The sequence below is a fragment of the Bubalus bubalis genome, chromosome 3 (genome assembly GCF_019923935.1).
Source record: "Bubalus bubalis isolate 160015118507 breed Murrah chromosome 3, NDDB_SH_1, whole genome shotgun sequence".
NCBI lineage: Eukaryota > Metazoa > Chordata > Mammalia > Artiodactyla > Bovidae > Bubalus > Bubalus bubalis.
Genome location: NC_059159.1, coordinates 43294394 through 43314898, shown reverse-complemented (window position 1 = coordinate 43314898; position 20505 = coordinate 43294394). Strand labels below are relative to the sequence as shown.

The 20505-nt window shown below is 48.1% G+C and overlaps 2 protein-coding genes across 5 annotated transcripts; one reads left to right on the top strand and one right to left on the bottom strand.

Annotated features, from left to right (window-relative positions):
* The first annotated feature begins 5282 nt into the window (after positions 1-5282).
* On the top strand, positions 5283-13746 carry TMEM97 (transmembrane protein 97). The gene is made up of 4 exons (XM_006042206.4): positions 5283-5496; positions 10962-11106; positions 11957-12244; positions 13417-13746. Exons 1-3 carry the CDS (start codon positions 5371-5373, stop codon positions 12214-12216), a joined length of 531 nt encoding a protein of 176 aa, XP_006042268.1. The 5' UTR covers positions 5283-5370; the 3' UTR covers positions 12217-12244; positions 13417-13746.
* IFT20 (intraflagellar transport 20) lies at positions 13381-20456 on the bottom strand. Of its 4 annotated transcripts, XM_006042209.4 has the most exons (7): positions 20266-20446; positions 19737-19858; positions 16820-17049; positions 16532-16660; positions 15318-15403; positions 14237-14340; positions 13381-13794 (listed from the first exon to the last, which is right to left on the bottom strand). In XM_006042209.4, exons 3-7 carry the CDS (start codon positions 16887-16889, stop codon positions 13713-13715), a joined length of 471 nt encoding a protein of 156 aa, XP_006042271.1. In that variant the 5' UTR covers positions 16890-17049; positions 19737-19858; positions 20266-20446; the 3' UTR covers positions 13381-13712. The 4 variants fall into 4 exon arrangements, with proteins under 4 accessions (XP_006042271.1, XP_006042272.1, XP_006042270.1 ...); XM_006042210.4 differs by lacking the exon at positions 19737-19858 and having other exon boundaries at positions 16820-17072; XM_006042208.4 differs by lacking the exon at positions 19737-19858.
* Between the last annotated feature and the right edge of the window lie 49 nt (positions 20457-20505).

Here is a 20505-nt window from a genome sequence, read left to right as displayed (position 1 = left end):
CTGATGGAATGTGACGGGAAGAGCTGTGTACACTTCCAGGCCTTAGGGTGTGTGTACATTAGGCCTTAGGGTGACCCATACACTCCCTGATGCTTCCTTTCCTCACTCACTAGAACCCACAGCTACCTGGCCTTGACCACAAAGGCGGCAATGCCTTAGAGCAGGAGTCAATAAACTACAACAGCCACAAGTCAAATCAGGCCCAATGCCTGGTTTCGTAAATAAAGTTTTACTGGAACACAGCCAGGCTCACTCATGTACACGTGGCCTATCGCTGTTCCCATACAACAAATGGCGGAGTTGAGTAGCTGAGACAGAGATGAGCCCACAGACACTAAAATACGGTCTGCTCTGTTTATAGCAAACATTTGCCAACCATTGCTCTAATGTATACAGTAGGCACTCCATAAGTGAGAAATATTAACTTTCATTAAATGGACTCCACTACTTCCACCACCAAATGTACTTGAGACACATCTATCTTGACAAAAGCCTGACATACTTCCAGCCCTTTCCTTTGTTAACTACTAAAGTTCTAGAAATACATGATACAGTGACAAACATTAATATCTTGCTTCCAGCCTCCCCAGCTCCCGAACCCCACATCAGTCCACCTTGCACACACGGGGGCCAGAGGAATCCTCCTGGAACACTACTGTAATCCCACCTACCTGTCTCCCTGCTGCCTTGGTATCAAATAAAAAGACTTACTACATTTAGCTTGCCAGCCCCAGTAACCTGACACTCTATCCCCCAAATCAAACTTAACCCCAGTCCTACCTGAGAGCCAGGGCTGGGACCAGGTGAGGTGAGTGAGATACCTCGGGCACACAATATGGATGGGCACCCAAAGTCAGTCATCGGAACAGATATTTTAATGCAGTATTTTTTAAAAATCAACATGAATGCAAAAAGAGTTACAAACAACAAAAGACCCAAATTTTAAACAAGTCTTTCAGAATTAACCCCCACCTGCTCTGCATGAGTTCAGTTTCTGTGACACAAAAAGGAGGTAATCACTCGTCAGGGGGCCAGCTGCCCTCTGCCCAGGTAAAACCCACGGATCTGCAGAGAGATCCTTCTGAATCTCGCCCCCCCCAACCCCATAACCCAGCCTCCTTGCTCTGCTTCCAGCACTGACAGAATCTTAGCTCTTACTAATGAAGACATAATGTTTTAGCTTTGAGGTGTGGAGCCCCCTGCTGACTCTGGAGCCAGGTCTAATCGCTTTCCATTAGCAGCAGAACCTCTTGACATTTGCTGTATGTACATCCTGCCATCGGTCGCTGTTCTTACACCCAGTGATCCATCCCCTCACAGTTACACTGGGTGACCGTTGCTGTCTCCGTGGACAGAGGAGCCTCACTGTCACATGTAGTTCACTCAACAATGACCCCGGCTTTGTTTTAGTAAAATAAAGATGCGGGTGGCACAGTCTTTGTGGTCCAGGAACCCAGACTCTAGCAGGAAGGGTGCAGACAGGTACTCAGATCGGTGAAAACAATCAGTGAAAAGGGTAAACATGTCAGAGGCAGTGCTGCAGAAGCTCAGAGACAGCAGTGATCTGCACACAGAGGCAGTCAGGACAGGGGGCCATTGGGCCTTAAAACAACTAGGGATGGAGGCTGGGTCAGGGTGAAGAGGGTGGGAGCATTTTGAGGAGAGAGAAGAGTGAAACAAAAGCAGAGAGGGGAGTGTCAACTACAAATTGGCACTTGCCATGGGCACTTGCCATTTGCTTCTAAGGATTAAATCACATGCTGCTATAGCTGATTTTCAACACCCATGAAAAGGAGTCCAGGGTGGAGAACAGAAAGGAGGCACTCTGTGCTGGGGAAGAGAAACTGGCAGGACAGGTCTTCAGATAAGATATTTTCAGGAGTCAACTTTATGAGCCCAATCCTATGAGCCATCTCCTCCTCATATCTAGAAAAGCACTAAAATCGTTCGTGGTGAGGACTGTTCCTCATGACTAGCAAAAGCTTCACAAAACTAGAAGTAGTAAGTTTCTGGAAAAATACGTGTTTCATTGCATGTATTCCTCCTTCACCAAAATCATATACAGACTGACCTGTGCTCCACTGCCTCTTTGGAGCAGTTTCTCAGGAGCTATCTGAGGTGCTGTCTCCCAGGCTGCAGTCCTCATTTTGCATTTTCCAATAAAACTTCACTCACAGCTCTCACACTGCACATTTAAGTCGACAAGAGCAAAGGGCCTTGCACAGTTGCTGCTCAGGAGGCAGGTGGTGGGTCTAGCTCAGACCTTCTCTAAGTGCCTTCCAGCTGGAGTTATAAGACTAGAATTCTCTTCCCACCACTGTGGGGGTCCATTGTCCAGCTAGCGGTGTTTGTCTTATCACAATATGAATAATTTCCAAAAGGTGCTAAACATCACCTCTTCTCACACACAACAGGGAAGCTGCTCAGAACTTTCTTTTTTTTTTTTTTAAAGTCAATTCTTTTACTCAACATTTGCTTTGGGTAAGAATCTGTTGATTAGCTGTGTCCTCCTCCCCAGGGCCATTTACCTTCTATGACTTCTCTGACCATCTCAAGCTTTGGCTCCCCTACTACAGGAATTTCAAGCTGAAGACAGCAGCTGGACAGAGATTTTGCTGGATGCAGGGCCTTTCAAAAGTGCCTGGCCTTGAAAATCTTTATCTACAGATAAGAAGCTTGGCTGAGTGAGATGCTTTCAGAGGAACAGTGACTTTAACAGCTGTATGCTTACCACGTTCCCTGGGCAAACCGCAGCCCCCCGCCCGCTTTCCCCAGCGGGCAGTTAGTCTGCATGGAGTACAGCTTAACAGGTGTTAGCCATTCCTGCCGGTGGGGGGGAGGGGGTCTGTTGCCAGGCCCCCTCCTGAGTGCAGCTGTGCAAGAGGGCTCCTGCCTGCCCCCTAGAGGCCCCAGGAACGACAGACCCTTGTGTTCTGCTAATGTTTATCCCTTGTTCACCACCAAGGAGGAAATTTCCACTCCTCTCCTGCTGGGCCCTCTCCTCCACCCAGCTCTGTTTCTTCTCCCCAGTAAACACCCACTCCTCACCACAGCCCAAACCCCTCTACTATGGGGTTCACAAAGCCCTCCACACCCTCAGCCCTCACCTCCCACAGTAACTGACACCTGGCTCCCCCGCCCCTGAGGTCTGGGCTCTCCCACAGCCCGCCCCAGCACAGGTTGTTCACTTTCTCACACTCCACAGAGTTCAAGGTCAGGAGGTGGGGTCACCAGTTTCCGTACTCTCCAAGGCCACATCCACACCATTTCCTCTCCACTCTCCGAGGTTCAAGCCAGACCTCAGCCCATGCTCACCTCCCTCCTGGCCACTCCCTTTACACACTGAGCCTATGGCCATGGGCTTACAGTGGCCTCTGTGGTCGATCCACCCCACACTCTGGGATCTCTGTTCCGTGATCTCCAAATACCTTCTCCTCCACTCCATTTCAGCCAGATTCCCAGGGGCAGAACCTCCTCCTGATACCCAGAACCCAGACATTGTACCCACTTGTTCTACTCGCCCATCCTTCGGGGCCCGTTCGTCCAGTTTCTCCCACCGCATCAGCAGTCATGCCTCTGCAAGGCCTCAAATCTGTGCACTTCTCCAGTTTCTCCCAGTCTACCAGTCCCTTCTGGCCTTACATCACCTACTCCCTATCCTGTTCAAACTGCGTGCTCCATCTCTTCAATCACTCTCTTGTTCAACTTCTCAACATCAATGCTGTCTTTCCTAACTTTCACCCCAACAGCCTTTTTCTGTGTAGCCCTCACAATGGAGCAAAGCCCACAGGCTGGGAGACGCTGCACATCTCAGCTGTGTCCTCGACGCTGACCACTGCTTCTCTGTCGTAGTGCTCCACCCTGGGGAGCACAGTGCGCCGCTGACCTAACCCTGATCCATTCTCTCCAACTCCTCAGCGGCCTTGAGCCACATTCCCTGCTTTCCTTCTCCTGTCTGGACAACCTCTCCCCCGACCCAGAAACTTCAAGCAGCATCTACACACGTGAAAGTGCTCTGGTCTCTCTTCTCTGAAAAGAAGATAAATCAGCCTTCTCTTGAGCACATTTCCCTCCACCTCCTGCCCTGGCTCTCTCCTCCCGTTCTAATCATGCCTAACTCCCTACCTCCATTTCCCCACCTCCTTGCTTCTTGCCGGCCTGTCATCATCCGGCTCCTGCCTCCAACAACCACAGCTGCTCTCACAAGTCACAGGTGGGTACCACTTAGTGTGGTTCTGACACAGCAGAACCCCCTCCTTCCCGGTGTTTCTGAGACATCACAGTCCTGCTGTCTACCTGTATATCTCAGCCCCCTCCTCCCCTGACCCCTGATGTCGTCCAAGATCTCTCACAAGCCTTGTGCTCTCAAAATTTCCACGTCCAACAAACACGGATGCCTCACAAATCCACATCTTCAGACGTGTTCATCTAACTGCCTCCTCGACTTTTCCACTCATGCTACAGAGACTGCTCAGTAACAACATGGCCAGAACCAAATTATCTTTCTCTTCGACTCACTTCTCCTCTATGTCCCTCTTCTCAGTGAATGGGTGCCCCAACCGTCCTGTTCCAGGGCAGACCCAGGTCCAGTATGTAATTAAAGATCAATATTTGCGCGGCCTGAAAACGAACCCTTGAGCCTCCCTTATTCTCCACAGCGAATCACCAAGACCTGGCAATTTTACCTCCTCCTATATCACCGTGCTTCTTTCTGAACTGAGGCTGGCTGCCTCCTACACCTCCTTCGGAAAGCTTCCTGGACTCTCAACTCCGGCGGGCCAGGGATCTTGCCCGCTGTTCCCACGCCCAGGACTGCTGCCACGGCACGGACCACCACCACGCAATGTCCAGCCGGCCCCGGTGGGTGAGACCCCACTGCACTAGGCGCTCCATCTCCGTTAAGTCCCCACTGCCGGGCACAAAGGAGCCGTCCGGCAAGCACTAAACGGATGGAGTGAAGGAACGGAAGAGTAATAATGAGTGAAAGGGCCACGGAAGGCAAACGCCGCGAAGCCCAGCGCGCACGCGGTCGCGGCGAGAATGCCGGCGGGTAGCGCTGCAGGAAGAGCCTCTCTGGCTGTGCGAGCTGGGCGCCCTGAGAAGCCCGGGGCAGCTCCGGGAAGCTCCGCCCTCGCCTCACGCGGCGCTCCTCGCAACCAATAGGAACTGTCCCCGGGCCGCCTCTGCAGACGCTCCCGGCCCGCGCGCGGCTTCTCAGCCAATGGGAGCAGCCGGCGTCGCCCTCGCGGCGGGGCGGGGCGGGGCGGGGCAGGGCAAGGGGGGTCCCGGGACAGCTCAGGCGCGGCGCTTTCCCGACGTCGTGTTCCGGTGAGCGTAGCCTCGGCTCCCGCTCAGCCCAACCGACGGACGATGGGGACTCTGGGCGCCCGGCGCGGCCTGGAGTGGTTTCTGGGCTTCTACTTCCTCTCCCACATCCCCATCACCCTGCTCATGGACCTGCAGGGGGTGCTGCCACGCGATCTCTACCCCGTCGAGGTGAGGGCGCCTTCGGTCCCGGTCGCCGAGGTTGGGGCCCCTCGTCGTAGCGGTTGCCCCGGCGTCCCCATCGCGTCCCCTCCTCGGGCCTCGCCCACTCAGGGTTCCCTCCCACTTTCCTTGGGTCCCGCCGGCGCTCTTTACCTCGACATCTTGGGCTTTTCTTTGTTTCTCCCTGCGGCTTCTCCCAGGTTTCCGGGGGGGAAACACCTTGCCCCCTTTGAAGACAGTTCTCTCTCTCTCTCTTTTTTTTAAAGACTTCCATACCCCAGCTCTAGTCAGTTGTCCGTATTTGAGGGAAAGGGTCTGGATGAATGGGCTTCCCAGGTTGGCTCTGTGGGTAAAGAATCCGCCTGCCAATGCAAGAGATGCAGGAGATACGGGTTTGATCCCTGGGTCGGGAAGGTCCTCTGGAGGAGGAAATGGCAATCCACTCCAGTATTCTCGCCTGGAAAATCCCGTGGACAGGGGAACTTGGTGGGCTACAGTTGATAGGGTCGCAAAGAGTCCCGCGACGCCACTGGGCACACACACACAGTGGATGAACCAGTGTCTAAATTACATGTCGAATTGGTTTTAAAGTTGTGTTTCCTGGGAGGACTTTAAAAATACCGACTAATCGCAAAGAAATATCGTGCACGTAGAATTAGATGCGTCTATAAAGAAATTGGCAGAGAACGTCTTGATTTCAAGATTAGGATCCTGCAACTTCAAAATCTCGGAAGTGAATTAAGGATACCTTGCAAATAGGGCCTTTTAAAAATTGTGTTTGAATAGGAATGATCATTTGAGTAGAAATACAGGCAAAGGCCCCATTTCCTGGTTGTTGGAGAACATTCTTTACACTAAACTTTGCTTTAAATGCTTTTGGTTTTTTCAGGTTTATTTTCATGTCTGGACTCTATAACCTGCTATCATGGAATTCCAGTCCTCAGTTCTACCCTTCTCCAGTTTGTCAGCAGAACTATAGGCAAGCCTGACTTGTCGACCTAAAGATTTGATTTTGCCTCTGTTTGTCCTTAAATGCTTTTTCTCTGCAAAGCAGGGCTTCTTAACCTGAGGCCCATGAACCCCTCGTGGGGTATGCAGAATTGTGTGTGCCCTGTGTTTTACATAGCTTCCATCAACTTTTTCAGGGGTCTGACCTTACCAAAAAGGTTAAGAGCCACTGCTCAACAATATACCCCCACTCCATAGTCTGGTTTGTTTCTAGCTCCAAGCGTAACTAGGAAGATCTCTGACCTACCTTTTCCTGGGAAAAGTGTAGGCTGTGTGTGGCAAGAGCATTGGACTGAAGTCTGGGGATTTGGTTCTTCCAAAAACCTCTTGAGCGCCTTGGGCAAGTCAGGGCTCTTCAACTGTTAAGTAAGAAAGAGAGAGTTGAGTTAAATCACAAGCTCAAACATATACAAGGTATTGCTTCTGCAGCAAGTTACAAAAATAAAGTGGCTTAAAACAACACGAATTTGTTCTCTTTCAGTTTTCGAGGTCAGAAGTTTGAAATGAGTCTTGCAGGCCTGATTCCTTCTGAACGTCCTGGTGGAAGATCTGTTCCTGGCCTCTTCCAGTTTCTGGTGGCTGCAGGTGTTCTTGGCTTGTGGCCACGTCACATCAGTCTCCGCTTCTGTCCTTACTTAGCTTTGTTTTCTTTAGTTCAATCTCCCGCTGCCCAATGTTTATAAGAACACTTGTCATTACATTTAGGGCTCAACAGATAACCAGGATAGTCTTCCTATTTCATGATCCTGAACTTTAACCACATCTGCCAAGTCACTTCTGCCAAATAGGGTTACATTCATACATGCTGGTATGATTAAGACTATTCAGCCTACTGCCTAGGCCCAGGTGGTACATGATCTTGGCCAACAGAACTCAGGCAGGCTGCCTGTTTACAGTCTCGCGTGTTTTGAGTCCCTTTACTCCTGGCCAGCTCCGTGACTCCAGGTAGCCAGCCTTTCTGGACCGAACAGCTGTTAGTTTCTCTCTCTCTCTCTCTTTTTTAAATTGGATGTGGACTGTTTTTGAAGTCTCTATTGAATTTGTTACAGTACTGCTCCTGTTGTATAGTTTTGGTTTTTTGGCCTTGAGGCATGTGAGGTCTTGGCTCCCTGACCAGGGTTCAAACCCACATCCCCTGCATTGAAGGGCGAGGTCTTAACCACTGGACTGTGCCAGGGACATCCCTTCCATATCTTTTCTGAATGTGCCATTCCCACAAGTCCTTGCTCACAAAATACAATTAAAATTTGTTCAAAATCATAAAGACCCCATTTAAACTTACATATTTGATTTGGTAAAGTTTTCTAAGCTTTAGTTTTTTAAGTTGACTTATTGTCGAAGGTGGGAGAAGGCAATGGCACCCACTCCAGTACTCTTGCCTGGAAAATCCCATGGATGGAGGAGCCTGGTAGGCTGCAGTCCATGGGGTTGCTAAGAGTCAGACACGACTGAGCAACTTCACTTTCACTTTACACTTTCATGCATTGGAGAAGGAAATGGCAACCCACTCCAGTGTTCTTGCCTGGAGAATCCCATGGATGGAGGAGCCTGGTAGGCTGCAGTCCATGGGGTCGCACAGAGTCGGACACGACTGAAGCGACTTGGCAGCAGCATTGTCGAAGGTCAAGGGCCAGAGCAGGCCATATCTGACCAGAAACGGAGTGTGTCTATCTTTGGTGCTATTTAAAGGCCTTAGCTGTACCCGGGTGTCTCGGCTTTGAAGGCCTGCGTCTCTAATCACTTTTGTTGCTTTGGGGTGGGCAATGATTAGTGTGTTGCTTCCATATGGGGAAATAATAAAAGCCTTGAGTTATTTTCAGATTCTCCTTGAAAAAATGCCAAATTTTAACATCTGTTGTGTTTTTCCTCCCTAAAGAGAAGAAATTTTCTCCTCAAACTAAAAAGCTTGTAGAGATCACATAATGGTTAGGCTGAAATTTGCAAATATCTTTCTTGGTTTGAACCAGATCAACTCTTGGGGAAAAACTCTGAAACAGTAAGAATTCAGTTTGGATTAAGACATGGAGAGGATGGAAGCATTTTGTGATATCATTTGCATCTGGGTAGCATTGCTTCTATTAAAATAAGGAAAAAACAGGTGAGCATCTAGGCCTGAAATCAGCCTGTGTGCTCACTCTAAGTTTAGAGGAGTGCAAGACCGTTCAGTAGCAGCTCTGGTCTAGAAATCCATGTGCTTAGGCCAGGTGAATATTTTAATGGAAAACAGCGGTAAGTTGAGTCAAGTGTGAGTCAGGTATAAATGGAAACAGTTTTATTACCTTTTTGGGGAATAATCAATGCCTAGTTGCATGCTGAGATTGTAGTAAGATTAAACTGAACTCCAAGTCTGTATTAATTATATTCAAGTAATCTTAGCATTTATTGTGTGCTAGCCATTGTTCTAGGACTATAAGTATTAACTGATTTTATCTTACCAACAATGAAGTAGGTACTATAATTAGGTAACCAGCTTAGTGAGGTTTAAGTGCTTTGCTCAGCGGCAGGCACTCCGCCCCCAGGTACCATGCTCTTCACTCTGCTTGGGGGTTAAGGGTGTTGACCCTCCAAACAGTTGAAAATCCACTTATAACTTATAGTCAGCCCTTGGTACTCATGTTCCTCCCTATCCTCAGATTCAGCCAGCCACTGACTGACCATGTAGTATTTACCGTTGAAAAAAAATCCATGTATATGTGGACCTGCACAATTCAAACCCATGTTGTTCAAGGGTCAACTGTATTTTAAATTTTGCTATTATCATTCTGAACTTATTAGAAATTACAAATTTCTTGTACAAATCTGCTTGGATTTATGATATAAGTGGATCTGAGAGCATGAATACTAATTAGAAGGTGAAGTTCAAATGAATCAGAATGCCTTTTAAATTTTGTTGTAAATCTTTTAAAATAGGTCTGTCCCTCCAATTTTTTTTTTTTTTTAAGTAAATCTAGAAAGCAAAAGAGGATCTTAAAAAACATTTAGTCCAAGTTGCTTGTTTTACAGATGAGAAAACAGAGTCCAGGAGAGATGCAGGGATTTAACCTTGATGAATATTTTCTACCACATTACCATCCTGAAAAGTGCTTAGAAAGAAGCTAAGGATATTTCCATAAATTTAAGTTTCAAGTCAAATACAAATTCAAGATCACTTGGTCAATAAATTGGCTATCTAGCTGAGGCCCTTCTGTCATTAATTATACTAACTGTGTGTGTTCCTGGATATTTGCTTAAAGGTCACTCTCAGCAAAGAGCCCTCTTATTTCACAATAGTGAGTCTTTAGATTAAAAATTAACAGGAAAAGTATCTTTGGATTTTCCGTTGTAAGCCAGATTCCTAGCTTGGAAGTTGTCTTATAATATCAAGGCGCCATCCAGGAGGTTGAATGCCACAGACCTTCAGTAGTCTATCTGGGGAGAGCCCTAGGCTTCTCCTAGGAGCACAAAAGGGGCAACCTCAGAGCCCCCTGCTTCCTCCCCCTGCCTCCCCAACCCCCCGGCAACATAGATCTGCATCTTTGTTTTGACAGTGTTATCACGAAGCTGGGGCCCATGCTAGCACTGAGACCACTCAAAAAGCTATACAGTCTGTTCCTCTACAAATATCCCACTGATCTCCTAAAAAAAAAGCAACTTTTGAACTAGGGGAGTTAAGAATGAAGAGGAATTTGAGATTTGGAGATTATTTAAATTGTCTAAAATTGCATCTTCACAGAAGTTAGATTTACCTTCTTTCCATTCACCCCCCCTACCCCGCCAAAAAAAAAAAAAAAATTCATATCTGTACTTGAGGAAATCTGGCCCTTGGAGGTTGGTGTTGCTGTTGTGAAAAGACAAACCTCAGGATGGTTTTCATATCATTTCTTTATAAAGAAGGATACTGTTGGCCAATACATCCTGTTTGTGTGTTCAGCAAACTAAGAGCCTATTAAGTGCCCCTCATTGTTGCTCTTGACAGGCAACACACCTGGATGTATGTTATCACAGATAAATTCTGGGCAGCACACAGGGGCTGGAAGAGCTGAGAAAAGCTGCTGGGTGAAGGTAACAGTTGAGTTAGAGCTTGTGTGTGTGTGTGCTAAGTCACTTCAATTGTGTCCGACTCCCATGGACTGTAGCCCACCAGGCTCCTCTGTCTATATCGAATTCCCCAGGCAAGAATACTGGAGTATGTTGCCATTTCTTACTCAGGGGATCTTCCTGAGCCAGGGAGTGAACCTGTGTCTCTTACATCTCCTGCGTTGGCAGGTGGGTTCTTTACCACTAGTGCCACCTGAGAGAGCTTGTGAGTTTCAATTCAATGACCGTCTAGGCTGCACCACTAAAGCCAGCTGTGAGTGCTGCTGGCCCACCAGCTGTGAGTCCGCTGCCCAGGGGCTGGGTGATGAGAGGCACATCCGCAGGGTTGGAGCTGCGGAAGCCAGTCCTGCCAGGTGGCTGTACTCACCGTGTTCCTCGTCTTTTCCCAGCTGAGAAACCTGCAGCAGTGGTATATCGAGGAGTTCAAAGACCCTCTGCTCCAGAACCCCCCGGCGTGGTTCAAGTCCTTCCTGTTCTGCGAGCTTGTGTTTCAGCTGCCTTTCTTTCCCATTGCAGCATATGCCTTCTTCAAAGGTGAGTAAGTGAGAAATCCCATTTTTGCCCTGAGACCAGGTCTCAGAAATCTTTGGGGAAAGTTCCACCAAGGAAGGGGAGTGGTCCCTGAAGGATGTGTGAGGGTGAGACAGGAGTGGGAATGGTCAGGATTGATCTTGGGAAGGGACATCAGTGTGGCTGCAGGACTGCCTCAGTCAACTGGAAATCTCGCACACATGCCACCTGAGGCTACTTTACAGATTGAACTTGTTCCCTTTTGTTTTCCTAGAATTTTTTGTTTTGGCTTTTATTTTTCTGCTTTGGGTAGTATCATACTGGCTTATAAGCAGTAGCAGCAAGTTATCCCTAAGTGGCCTGACTTCTCACTTAAAGATTATTCTTTCAGTGTCCCCATATGACTATTGTTTTTAAAAAGAAGGCACCATACCCGTGTTCATTGTAAATAAACTTATACAGGCTATTTCCCACTGGAGCCCTCAAATCCATCTCTTAGCAGAATCTGTTGATTCTTCTCATCCATATATACTTACTTAGCAGAGAGATGCTGCTGGCAGAGCTCCCCTGCTCCTCACCTCCCTCCCCACCCACTGTATTTGAGACCAACTGAGTTTACCTTATAATGGCCACTTTACTGCCCTCGAGTTTTTCTGAATTCCGACTCCACCCGTGTTCTTTGGCAGTCAGTGCTAGGGCTCCAGCTGTCACATAAGGACTGCACGTTGGACGCTATTATATCATTTGTTTCCACTTGGAAAAGGAGGTAGAATGACTGAACTGAAGGGAGCAGGCATACAGGGTGGAGGGTATGGCGGGCTCCCCTGGAGCCATGAGCAGGCCTCACCCGACTTTCTCTCCTCGCTGACCTCAGGAGGCTGCAAGTGGATCCGCACCCCTGCCATCATCTACTCGGTTCACACCATGACAACTCTGATTCCCATCCTCTCCACGTTGCTACTCGACGATTTCTCCAAAGCCAGTCATTTCAGAGGACAAGGACCTAAGACTTTCCAGGAACGACTATTCCTGATATCTGTCTATATCCCCTACTTTCTCATCCCTCTTATACTTCTGCTTTTCATGGTGCGGAACCCCTACTACAAGTCTGAGGAGAAAAGAAAGAAGAAATGAAAGAAATGCCCCCAGGGCCAGGGGAGAGGTGAGCACTGGGCCGTTTCCTGTTGGACCCAGTACCGGGCACAGTGCTCGGAGCCCATGTTTTCAGTAGTATCTGAACCACAGCAGCAGCAACACACACGAGCAAGACCCTGGCGGGAGGCACAGCAAACCCTCACCTTCCAAGGGCTTTGACAGACACGCTGACTACCTGAGCACAGGCACAGGGGTGTGGGCTAGGTGATAGGAAGTGGTGCCAAAGGTCTCCTCAGCGTGTCCCCAGGTGCCACTGCAGGATTACTAAAAGCAGAACCAGACCAGAAATCAGATAGACTTCCAAGAAACATGGCCTGCTTGGCATATTCGTGAGTCATTTGACTCACAGGATACATGTGACTAAAACTGTCTCATGAGTCTCTACAGAGTATCACTGATGAGCAAAATTCAGTTTGAAATTATACCTAATATTCATTAAAAATTGTTTCCTTGCCCCTACCCTTAGGTAGGGGTGAAATATTCTGTAAGACGTTATAAATTTAGTTTTAAGATTCAACCTTGGCATGACTTTGAGTTGGAAATGGGTTGGACTGGAAGGTATATCGTTTCTGTCCTAAAACAGGTCATCCCAGGAGAAGAGAATTTTTAGAGTCTCCGTGTTCATTCTCTTTCTAAACCTTAGTCTTCCGTTAAGTTTTTACAGACTACATGAGTTCCTTTACTCTGAGGTCTGGTGTCTCAAGCCTGAGCTGGAGGAATGCTTCCTACTGGATAACTTCCTCCTACCAAACAGTTTCATAATTCTTTGTCCTGTACCCACTTGGGGTAGGGGTGGGGGGCTGGCCATCACAGGTCCAGTGTGTGCATATAAGGTCTCTTTATTTGGTATCCTGCTAGTTTTAAGTTCATACTTGAGGCCGACTCAAAAAGACTTGTGAACACACATGAAAAATGGTAGATGCTGGTCCTGGTTAGTACCCCCCTTTTGCCTATTTTGCTTACAAGCCCTAATGGTCTGATTTTTGGGAATATCATCTGACTCGTGTGTCTGGTCAAAATAAAGGTAGCTGCTGACTACTGCCTGGTTTTGTTCTGTGGACTAAGGGCTAGAGAGTCCAGGGTTCTTACAATGGGTTAATAAATGTACACTTCAAGGGCACGGAGAAGAGGTAGATCAAGCCATTTGAAAATAATAATTTATTGCTTTTCCTTCCAAAGCTTTGTGAATTTACAAAAAAGTTGACAGGCTGCTCAGTTGAGACTGAGAACGCAAGAGGTGAGAACCTGGACCACGATGGCCACTGGACGTTCGCCTGCAGATGTGCACTGACATCTGTAACGGACTCCCCCAGGTTTGTTACTGCCTTCAGAGAGGCTGCAGTTCTTCACACAGCTTCTCACATGACACACACGGGTCATTGGCCAAGTCATGGAATGGTACAGAGGTTTTTCTGGTTTGGGGGTTGGGGTTTTTTCCTTTTTTTGCCCTCCTGCTAGAAAATGAAAATTTCAGTTCATTTCTGAAAAATAAATTGGTCAATAAACTCATTTTGTTCTGCTTCTACTTTACACAAAGCTTCATATTCAACCCGATACCTGAAAAACAAAATTGTTAGAGGCTCTCAAAATGGAGGAAATAAACCATGAACTTAATTCTTCCAGAGAAGAATAGAAGTGATTTAGATGATTCCAAGAAATGGTGTGAGTTCAAAATGAAGTTAGTGAGGGCAATAGAGAGAGAGAAATGAGGCAAAGCTCTGCCTAGGCCCACCCCTGAGAAGTCGGCAGCCCTCAGTAGCTTCCTTGCAGAGAACCGGCCAGCTCCAGACACTCAAGTGTGTGTCCTCAAGCTATGAGAGGTCTGTCTGACATTAACAAATTTTCTTCCCATCAAATTAATTTTTAAAATCTTCAAATCAGGATGATAAGACACTATTCCTGGGAGAACAATGATGAAGAGCAAGGGTAACAGGTGACCATTCAAGAGGAAAAACAGAATTGCAGTTGAGTAAAGAACTTGCTTTACAACAAAGCTTACCTTTCAAGCTGCATTTTCTTTTCTGCTATTAGTGCCTGAAGTTGCTGCTGTTGGGCTTCTCTCTGTTTTGCTATAGATTTGAGCAAGTTCCGAGCACCAATGGCCTAGAAAAACATGATATTGCCAAAGAACGTCATTACTTCGTTAAAGTTCTCAATTGGGGAAGGAACCATGGGGCTATGGAGTGGGGAAAGGTCGAGCCTCAGAGTTTTAGGAGTAAGTCAGAAGAAGGCTTAACCTCCTGATCCCAAAGTGCCTGGTGAGAACAGCGCTGCAGCTGAGCATCTGTAGACCTAGGAATCTAGGGCCTGGCACACAGTGGCCCATCTGGTGCACCACTTAGCCTTGTGGCCTTTGCTAAGTCATCTATACTCTGCACACCTTCATTTCTTCATTTATAAAATGAGGGTCAGTTCAGTTCAGTTGCTCAGTCATAAATGAGGGTAAACTACCTATTCATCGTATCTCAGTGATGATGTGAAGATTGAAGGAAACAGAGTATACTGGCATGTAAGAGTTCAACAGTGGGTTAACTGGACCAGGAATTACTTATTTTTAAATTGCAGTATAATTGATATATATTAGTTTCAGGTATACAACATAATCATTCAATATTTGCACAGGCATTCTTATTTAAAATCCTGTTTTAATTAAAGAACCCCCCATCACCTAGCCCTCCCCACCAAAAAAAATAAAAGGGGACTTCCCTGATGGTCCAGTGGTTAAGAATCTGCCTGCCAATGCAGGGGACGTAGGTTCAATTCTTGCTCCGAGAAGATCCCACAGACAACAGGGCAACTAAGGCTGCGCGCAGCAGCTATTGCCACAGCCACTGAGCCTGCACACCCGAGAGCCTGTGCTCCGCAACAAGAGAAGCCACTGCAGTGAGAAGCCGCACACAACCAAGAACGGCCCTGGCTCGCCACAACTAGAGAGAGCCCACACAGCAGCAACGAAGACCCAACACAGCCAAAAATAATTTTTTTAAGAACCAGATTAAAAAAAAAGGAGGGGGGTGGCCAGAAGGATGAGAGACTAGTGAACCAGGCCAAAAGTTAGACAAAATACTTGCTGATCTTACCTTCATCTTCTCATTTTCTGCTTCCTTTGCAAGCTGGTCAACAAGCTCAATTAAGCCACCAACTATTTTCTGAAATTGGCCAATTTCTTTTGTGGAAAGAAGAACAAAAACAAATGTTTTATTTTTCAGCCTTCCTACTCTCCCTCAGCATTTCCTTGTGGCGAGAGGGCAGAGCTAACCGCCTCTTCTAATTTGTGTGAAAAGCCATTTGGTGTCTGACAGCCTTGATCTGAACCTAGAGAAGGGTGACTGTGAGCCCAGAGCTGGGTTGGGTGTATTGGGATCTTGAGTCCTCACTGAACCAGCCAGAAGCTGTAGCTTGGGCTCTGAGGCTCCTGATGGGCGCACCTTCAGATGGACCGCATCCTGCTGTCCTAGGAATGACAGGAAGCACAAAGGGCTGACCTCACGAAAGGACCGCCTCAGCATCTGAATGCTGCCTCTGGACAAGCCACAGGTAAGACACTAGATCTGACTTGATGGGGACTGGGGGCTTTCCACCTGTGACCAGAGCTAATAAAAAGCTCAAAGCATTTAAGGAGTTAATCTCATTTGTTCTCTTCAGTGTATAGTGGAACCCATGTTACTGAGGAGTAAACTAAGACCCAGAGGGTAGGACGACGTGCACACAGCGTTCAGAAGACGTGTGAGAGGACCCACCACCTTCTGCCAGTCAAGCTCTCTCCAGAGCCAATGGACTCCCCAGAAGGCTCAGATACAGGCTACATCTGCTCTATATTTGCTGCTACTGGGCTTGTTTGGCTGCTGGGACAGGAAGCATCCTGGTTATCACTAGCTTAAACCAAAAAAAAATGACTTCATTGAGTCTTTTGAACTGCCTCTCCAAACTCCAGGTGATCAACTCTGCAAACAATGGCAAGTCTGCCACTGAGAACACTATTTCTCCCAAGAAATCAAATCCTAACTCTCTTTCCCACCCCCAAGTCATGGTTCTGAAGTTGAAGGTTCCTGGGATGGCCTACCTAAACAAACACCCTCCTGTCTCCACTACAGTGTTTGATCGGTGCCCTGGGACTACCCGAGAGCACAGGAGGGCTCGCAGACAAGGTGGGTAGCACATGGGAATTCAGGAGGGCCAGGTTCAACCTCCTGGGAGACACCAGCTCCATTCGGGCAGGGCCCAGAGCTACAGTCAAGGGGTGGCAGCAAGACACAAAGCTGAGTGGCACCATGTCCCCCCAGACGATACTCACTGTCCACAAAGTCCTTGCACTCTTCCTTGAGCTCTATGGTCTGCTGGGTAACCTCTGGGTCCAACACCCGCAGCTTGTTCAGCTCATCAAAGTGCAGCCCTGCTTCAGCCAGGATGTCCTTGGCCATGGCTGTAAAGAAACCAGCCCCAGTCCCCGATCACTTCCCAGCCTCTCAAGGAGAAGCCAGCTTCCAGCCCAGCCCCACTCCTGGTCCCAGACACCAAGGCCAAAAGCCCAGATGTTCCAAAGGCTCCCCCTTCCCTCTGCCTCCGCCTCTCTGAGCCTCACCTGTTTGCCTTCCAGCTTCCCCAGAGAAGAGAGGTTCTCGGACAGAGTCAGCCAGGGAGAGGTGTGTCATAGGAGCAAGGGTCAGGAAAGAATAAAGTCCAGTTGCTTGTCACAGGCATCGTTCATTCAACACACATTCCTGGAGTGCCAACTACATGCCAGCACTGCTAGATGCTGGGGATAAAGGTGCGTGCAACGTGGTGCCTGCCCTGGAGGAGCACAGAGTGTAGCTGGAGGAAGACAGACACGGACACTGCAAAATTACACTGTGTTAAGTGCTTTTACAGAAATATCACTAAAGAGCTGGGGGAAAAGAGAACAGTTAACTTGGGGTGAGGGAGTGACATGTGAACTAAGCTGGGAGCCATAAGCATATTTCTTTATCCCCAGTTATGTACCCAAAAGGACATAAAAGAGCTTTTCAAATATAGTGCTGAACATGAAAGACAAGTAAAAGAGAAAATTGGAGTGAATTAAAAATTAGGGTTAAAAATAAACACAGGAAAAAAAAAACACAAGAAGCCAGGGGTAAGAATATTACCCACAGTGTATGCCACAGGTACACCTGCCTCAACTGGGGCCCAAAGCTGGGCCAGTCTCTTTCTAGCGGAAAACAAAAAGGAGTGAAATATCAGCGAGATCATGCCAAGTAAGGAGGTCAGAGAAAGGCATTCCAAGCAGAGAAAACAGCCTGGACAGGAGCGTAAAGCCATTGAAAGGGCCTATTCCTGACTAGAAGTTGAAAGGACAGAGGATGGACAGGGAAAGCCGGATGGAGCCAGATCAGAAACACCCTGTGGACCAAGCTAAGGAGTTTGGCTTTTTTTCTGTAGACAAGAACCAACAGAGGTATCCTCTCCCTTCCCAGGCCACCTCGCATTCCTGGTTCAAAGGATGCCTCAGTTCTGGGAAGGAAACACTGAAAACTCACCCTCATTCTGGCTTAAACACACACACAAAATAAAAATAAGAGAGCACATGCCCTGTCTAAAAAGGGAGGCAATGCTACTTAGGTCTAGCTCTTGGCTGCTACACCAACTTGGAAACCCCCGGTGTTCCAAAGGCTACCACAGCCTGGCCCTGCACCAGTCCTTCCCTCCCATCTCCCCCCAGCCTCCCCTGTTTCCCTTCCCGATACGTTAGAGAAGTTCTGTTCTGAATGGGGTGATTCTGGGAGCAACTTGCCGGGGTAGGTATACCACAGAAAGAGCAATGGTTAAAAAGAATTAAGTTCCACTGTTGCCAGAAGTGATTTTCAAGAGGACCAGAAATCCAGATTTATGTATGCAATCTGACTTTTAAAGAACAGTATCTCCTTTAATTCAAAAATTTTAAGAAAAAAAAAAAAAAAAAAAAAAAAAACACCCAAAACCCACATCCAAGATTGTGTGGGCCAACTAACGCATGTCTAGCTGTGTATGGCCCTGGGCCTTTGGCCTCACTACAGTACATTCAGGTTAAGTCAGCTAGCATCTTCCTTTTGAAACGCTTTAATCATCCAGAGTTCCCTTGTAATTGGGCCTTTTAAAAAGATCTGTCTTCCTATTTGTTCTGTTTACACATATAGTCTAAGTCAGGGGCCCCCAACCTCCGAGATCTAATGCCTGATGATCTGAGGTAGAGCCGATGTAATAATAATAGAAATAAAGTGCACAATGAATGTAATGCACTTGAATCATCCCAAAATCATCACCCCCGCCCTGCCTCTGCCCCCTGACTATGGGAAAACTGTCTTCCATGAATCTGGTCCCTGGCGCCTAAAAGGTTGAAGACTGCTTGTCTGAGCATTTAGCACCTACCAGGTGAGTGGTAAAGAATCCACCTGCCAAAGCAGGACACACGAGAGACACAGGTTCAATACTTGCGTCGGGAAGGTCCCCTCGAGGAGGAAATGGCAACCCACTCCAGTATTCTTGCCTAGAAAATTCCATGGATAGAGGAGCCTGATGGGCCGCAAAAGAGTCATACACAACGAGCGACTGAGCGCACACACAAGTAACTAACCAGACAAACGGCTTCAAATAACCAGAAGGCACAAAGATCTGCTTCAATTTGCACTACCTTCCCAGAGAGGAAGGGAGTATTTATTCACAAACATCTACTGTCCCGGGGATAAAGTAGTCAAGAAAATGCTTCAGTGCTTCAAGTTCCCGACCTCTGGACAGACAGTAAACAAATAATCACAAACTGTGATAAAAGTATGAGGAAAAGCACATGGTGCTACATGAAGCTGTAGCAGAAGGATAAAATTCATGTGGACACAAAATTACCCCCCAAAATTGCAAACAAAAGTCTTCTGAAAAAGTGACACGCTGAGAATTAAAGGCTGTCCAGAAGTTTGTCAAGTGAGGGGAGGAGGCAGAAGGAAAAGCATGTGTGAAGATGCTGAGGCTGAGAAATGGAACCTGTAACAAGAGCCAAGAGGCTAGTGTGGTTGAAAGGCTGAGCAAGGGAAAAAGAGAAACGGGATGAGGTGAGATGGGAAGGCTAGGGCTGGATGGCGGGGGGCTCTGAAAGCTGCAGTAATGAGCCTGATTTTCTCATAAGCGTTTAATGGGCAGCCAGTGGATTCTCAGCAGAGTGGCATAGTCAGATATGCCCTTTAGAGAGATCACTCAGACCCAGGATAGAGAATGGGTTGGAGGAAGAAAGAGGAGGGAGCTACAACTATCTTGCTCATCACTGTTAACCTAGCATCTAACATGATGCCTGCACAGAAACTGGCACTCGGCGAATGTATGTGGTATGAATGACTGTGAAAACAGAGCAGGCTATTTCAGTAACCAAGGCTTGGAGCTGAAGAAAAGTGTTCCGATTTGAGATGTTTTGTAAGTCGAGTTGATAGGACTTAGTAAAGGATGACTGAGGCAGGGGTTTAGGGACGAGTGAAAGAGAGTCAGGCAAGATTCCCGCGTACCTGGCCTGAGCCAGCCGCACGGCTGGAAAGGATGTTGAATGAGAAGCGTCAGACCGGAGAAGAAACAGAGAGCGTTCAAAGCCGACTACCGGATTCTCTCCCAACTCCCACCACACGCGCATCTGAGGAACACCGGGCACAAGAGCCGGACTGAGCTCCAGGAAGATGAGAGTGGTGACGCGCTCTCCTCCAAACCCACCCCCGGGCTCTCCCCGGACCCACGCTGGGCGCTCCGAGCAGGCTCCACCCGTGGGGTGTGGGGAAAATTAGGAAGACCTGGGTGTGGAGCTCGCGTCTTCACTACGTAAACTCCTTGAACTTAATCTGAGCCTCAGTTTCCGCCTAAGATAGTTGCGAGCAGCAGCGCGTAAAGCTCCAGGCCCTAGCCGGGGGTAAAACCGCTCCCAGAGCCTGGCGGAATTCCCACGTTTCTTTCGCCCCGGGATTGCTTTTCCTCGGGGCGCGGTCCTGTTAGGCTCATCTCACCCCGGGCCTGCCCCAAGCCCGCCAACCCAGGGTCACGGCCTACCTGTTCACTCCGCAGCGACAGCGCCGGAGACCCAGGCTAACGTCGGAAGTCAGCGCCTCTCTCCAGTCGGCTGCAGCCGACACCCTGCCCAGCAGCCTCAGCCGCTGCCACGGCGACAGAACCTGTTTACCTCTAACGTCACTTCCCGATCCCGGAAGCACTTAGGCCCATCAAGCCCGCAGGGCCTGCTGGGAAACAGAGGCCTGAGAGGAAGGATAACTGCCTACGAGCCCCAGAGCC

What these genes read in the sequence shown, in the direction of transcription:
- IFT20 (XM_006042209.4), bottom strand. Translation starts at nt 16,889, where the DNA reads ATGACACACCTCTCCCTGGCTGACTCTGTCCGAGAACCTCTCTTCTCT. An exon ending in GGAAGCTGGAAGGCAAACAG is followed by an intron (nt 16,661 to 16,819) that starts GTGAGGCTCAGA and finishes GTTTCTTTACAG; the next exon opens with CCATGGCCAAGGACATCCTG. An exon ending in CAGAAAATGAGAAGATGAAG is followed by an intron (nt 14,341 to 15,317) that starts GTAAGATCAGCA and finishes ATGTTTTTCTAG; the next exon opens with GCCATTGGTGCTCGGAACTT.
- TMEM97 (XM_006042206.4), top strand. Translation starts at nt 5,371, where the DNA reads ATGGGGACTCTGGGCGCCCGGCGCGGCCTGGAGTGGTTTCTGGGCTTC. An exon ending in GCGATCTCTACCCCGTCGAG is followed by an intron (nt 5,497 to 10,961) that starts GTGAGGGCGCCT and finishes GTCTTTTCCCAG; the next exon opens with CTGAGAAACCTGCAGCAGTG. An exon ending in AGCATATGCCTTCTTCAAAG is followed by an intron (nt 11,107 to 11,956) that starts GTGAGTAAGTGA and finishes CGCTGACCTCAG; the next exon opens with GAGGCTGCAAGTGGATCCGC.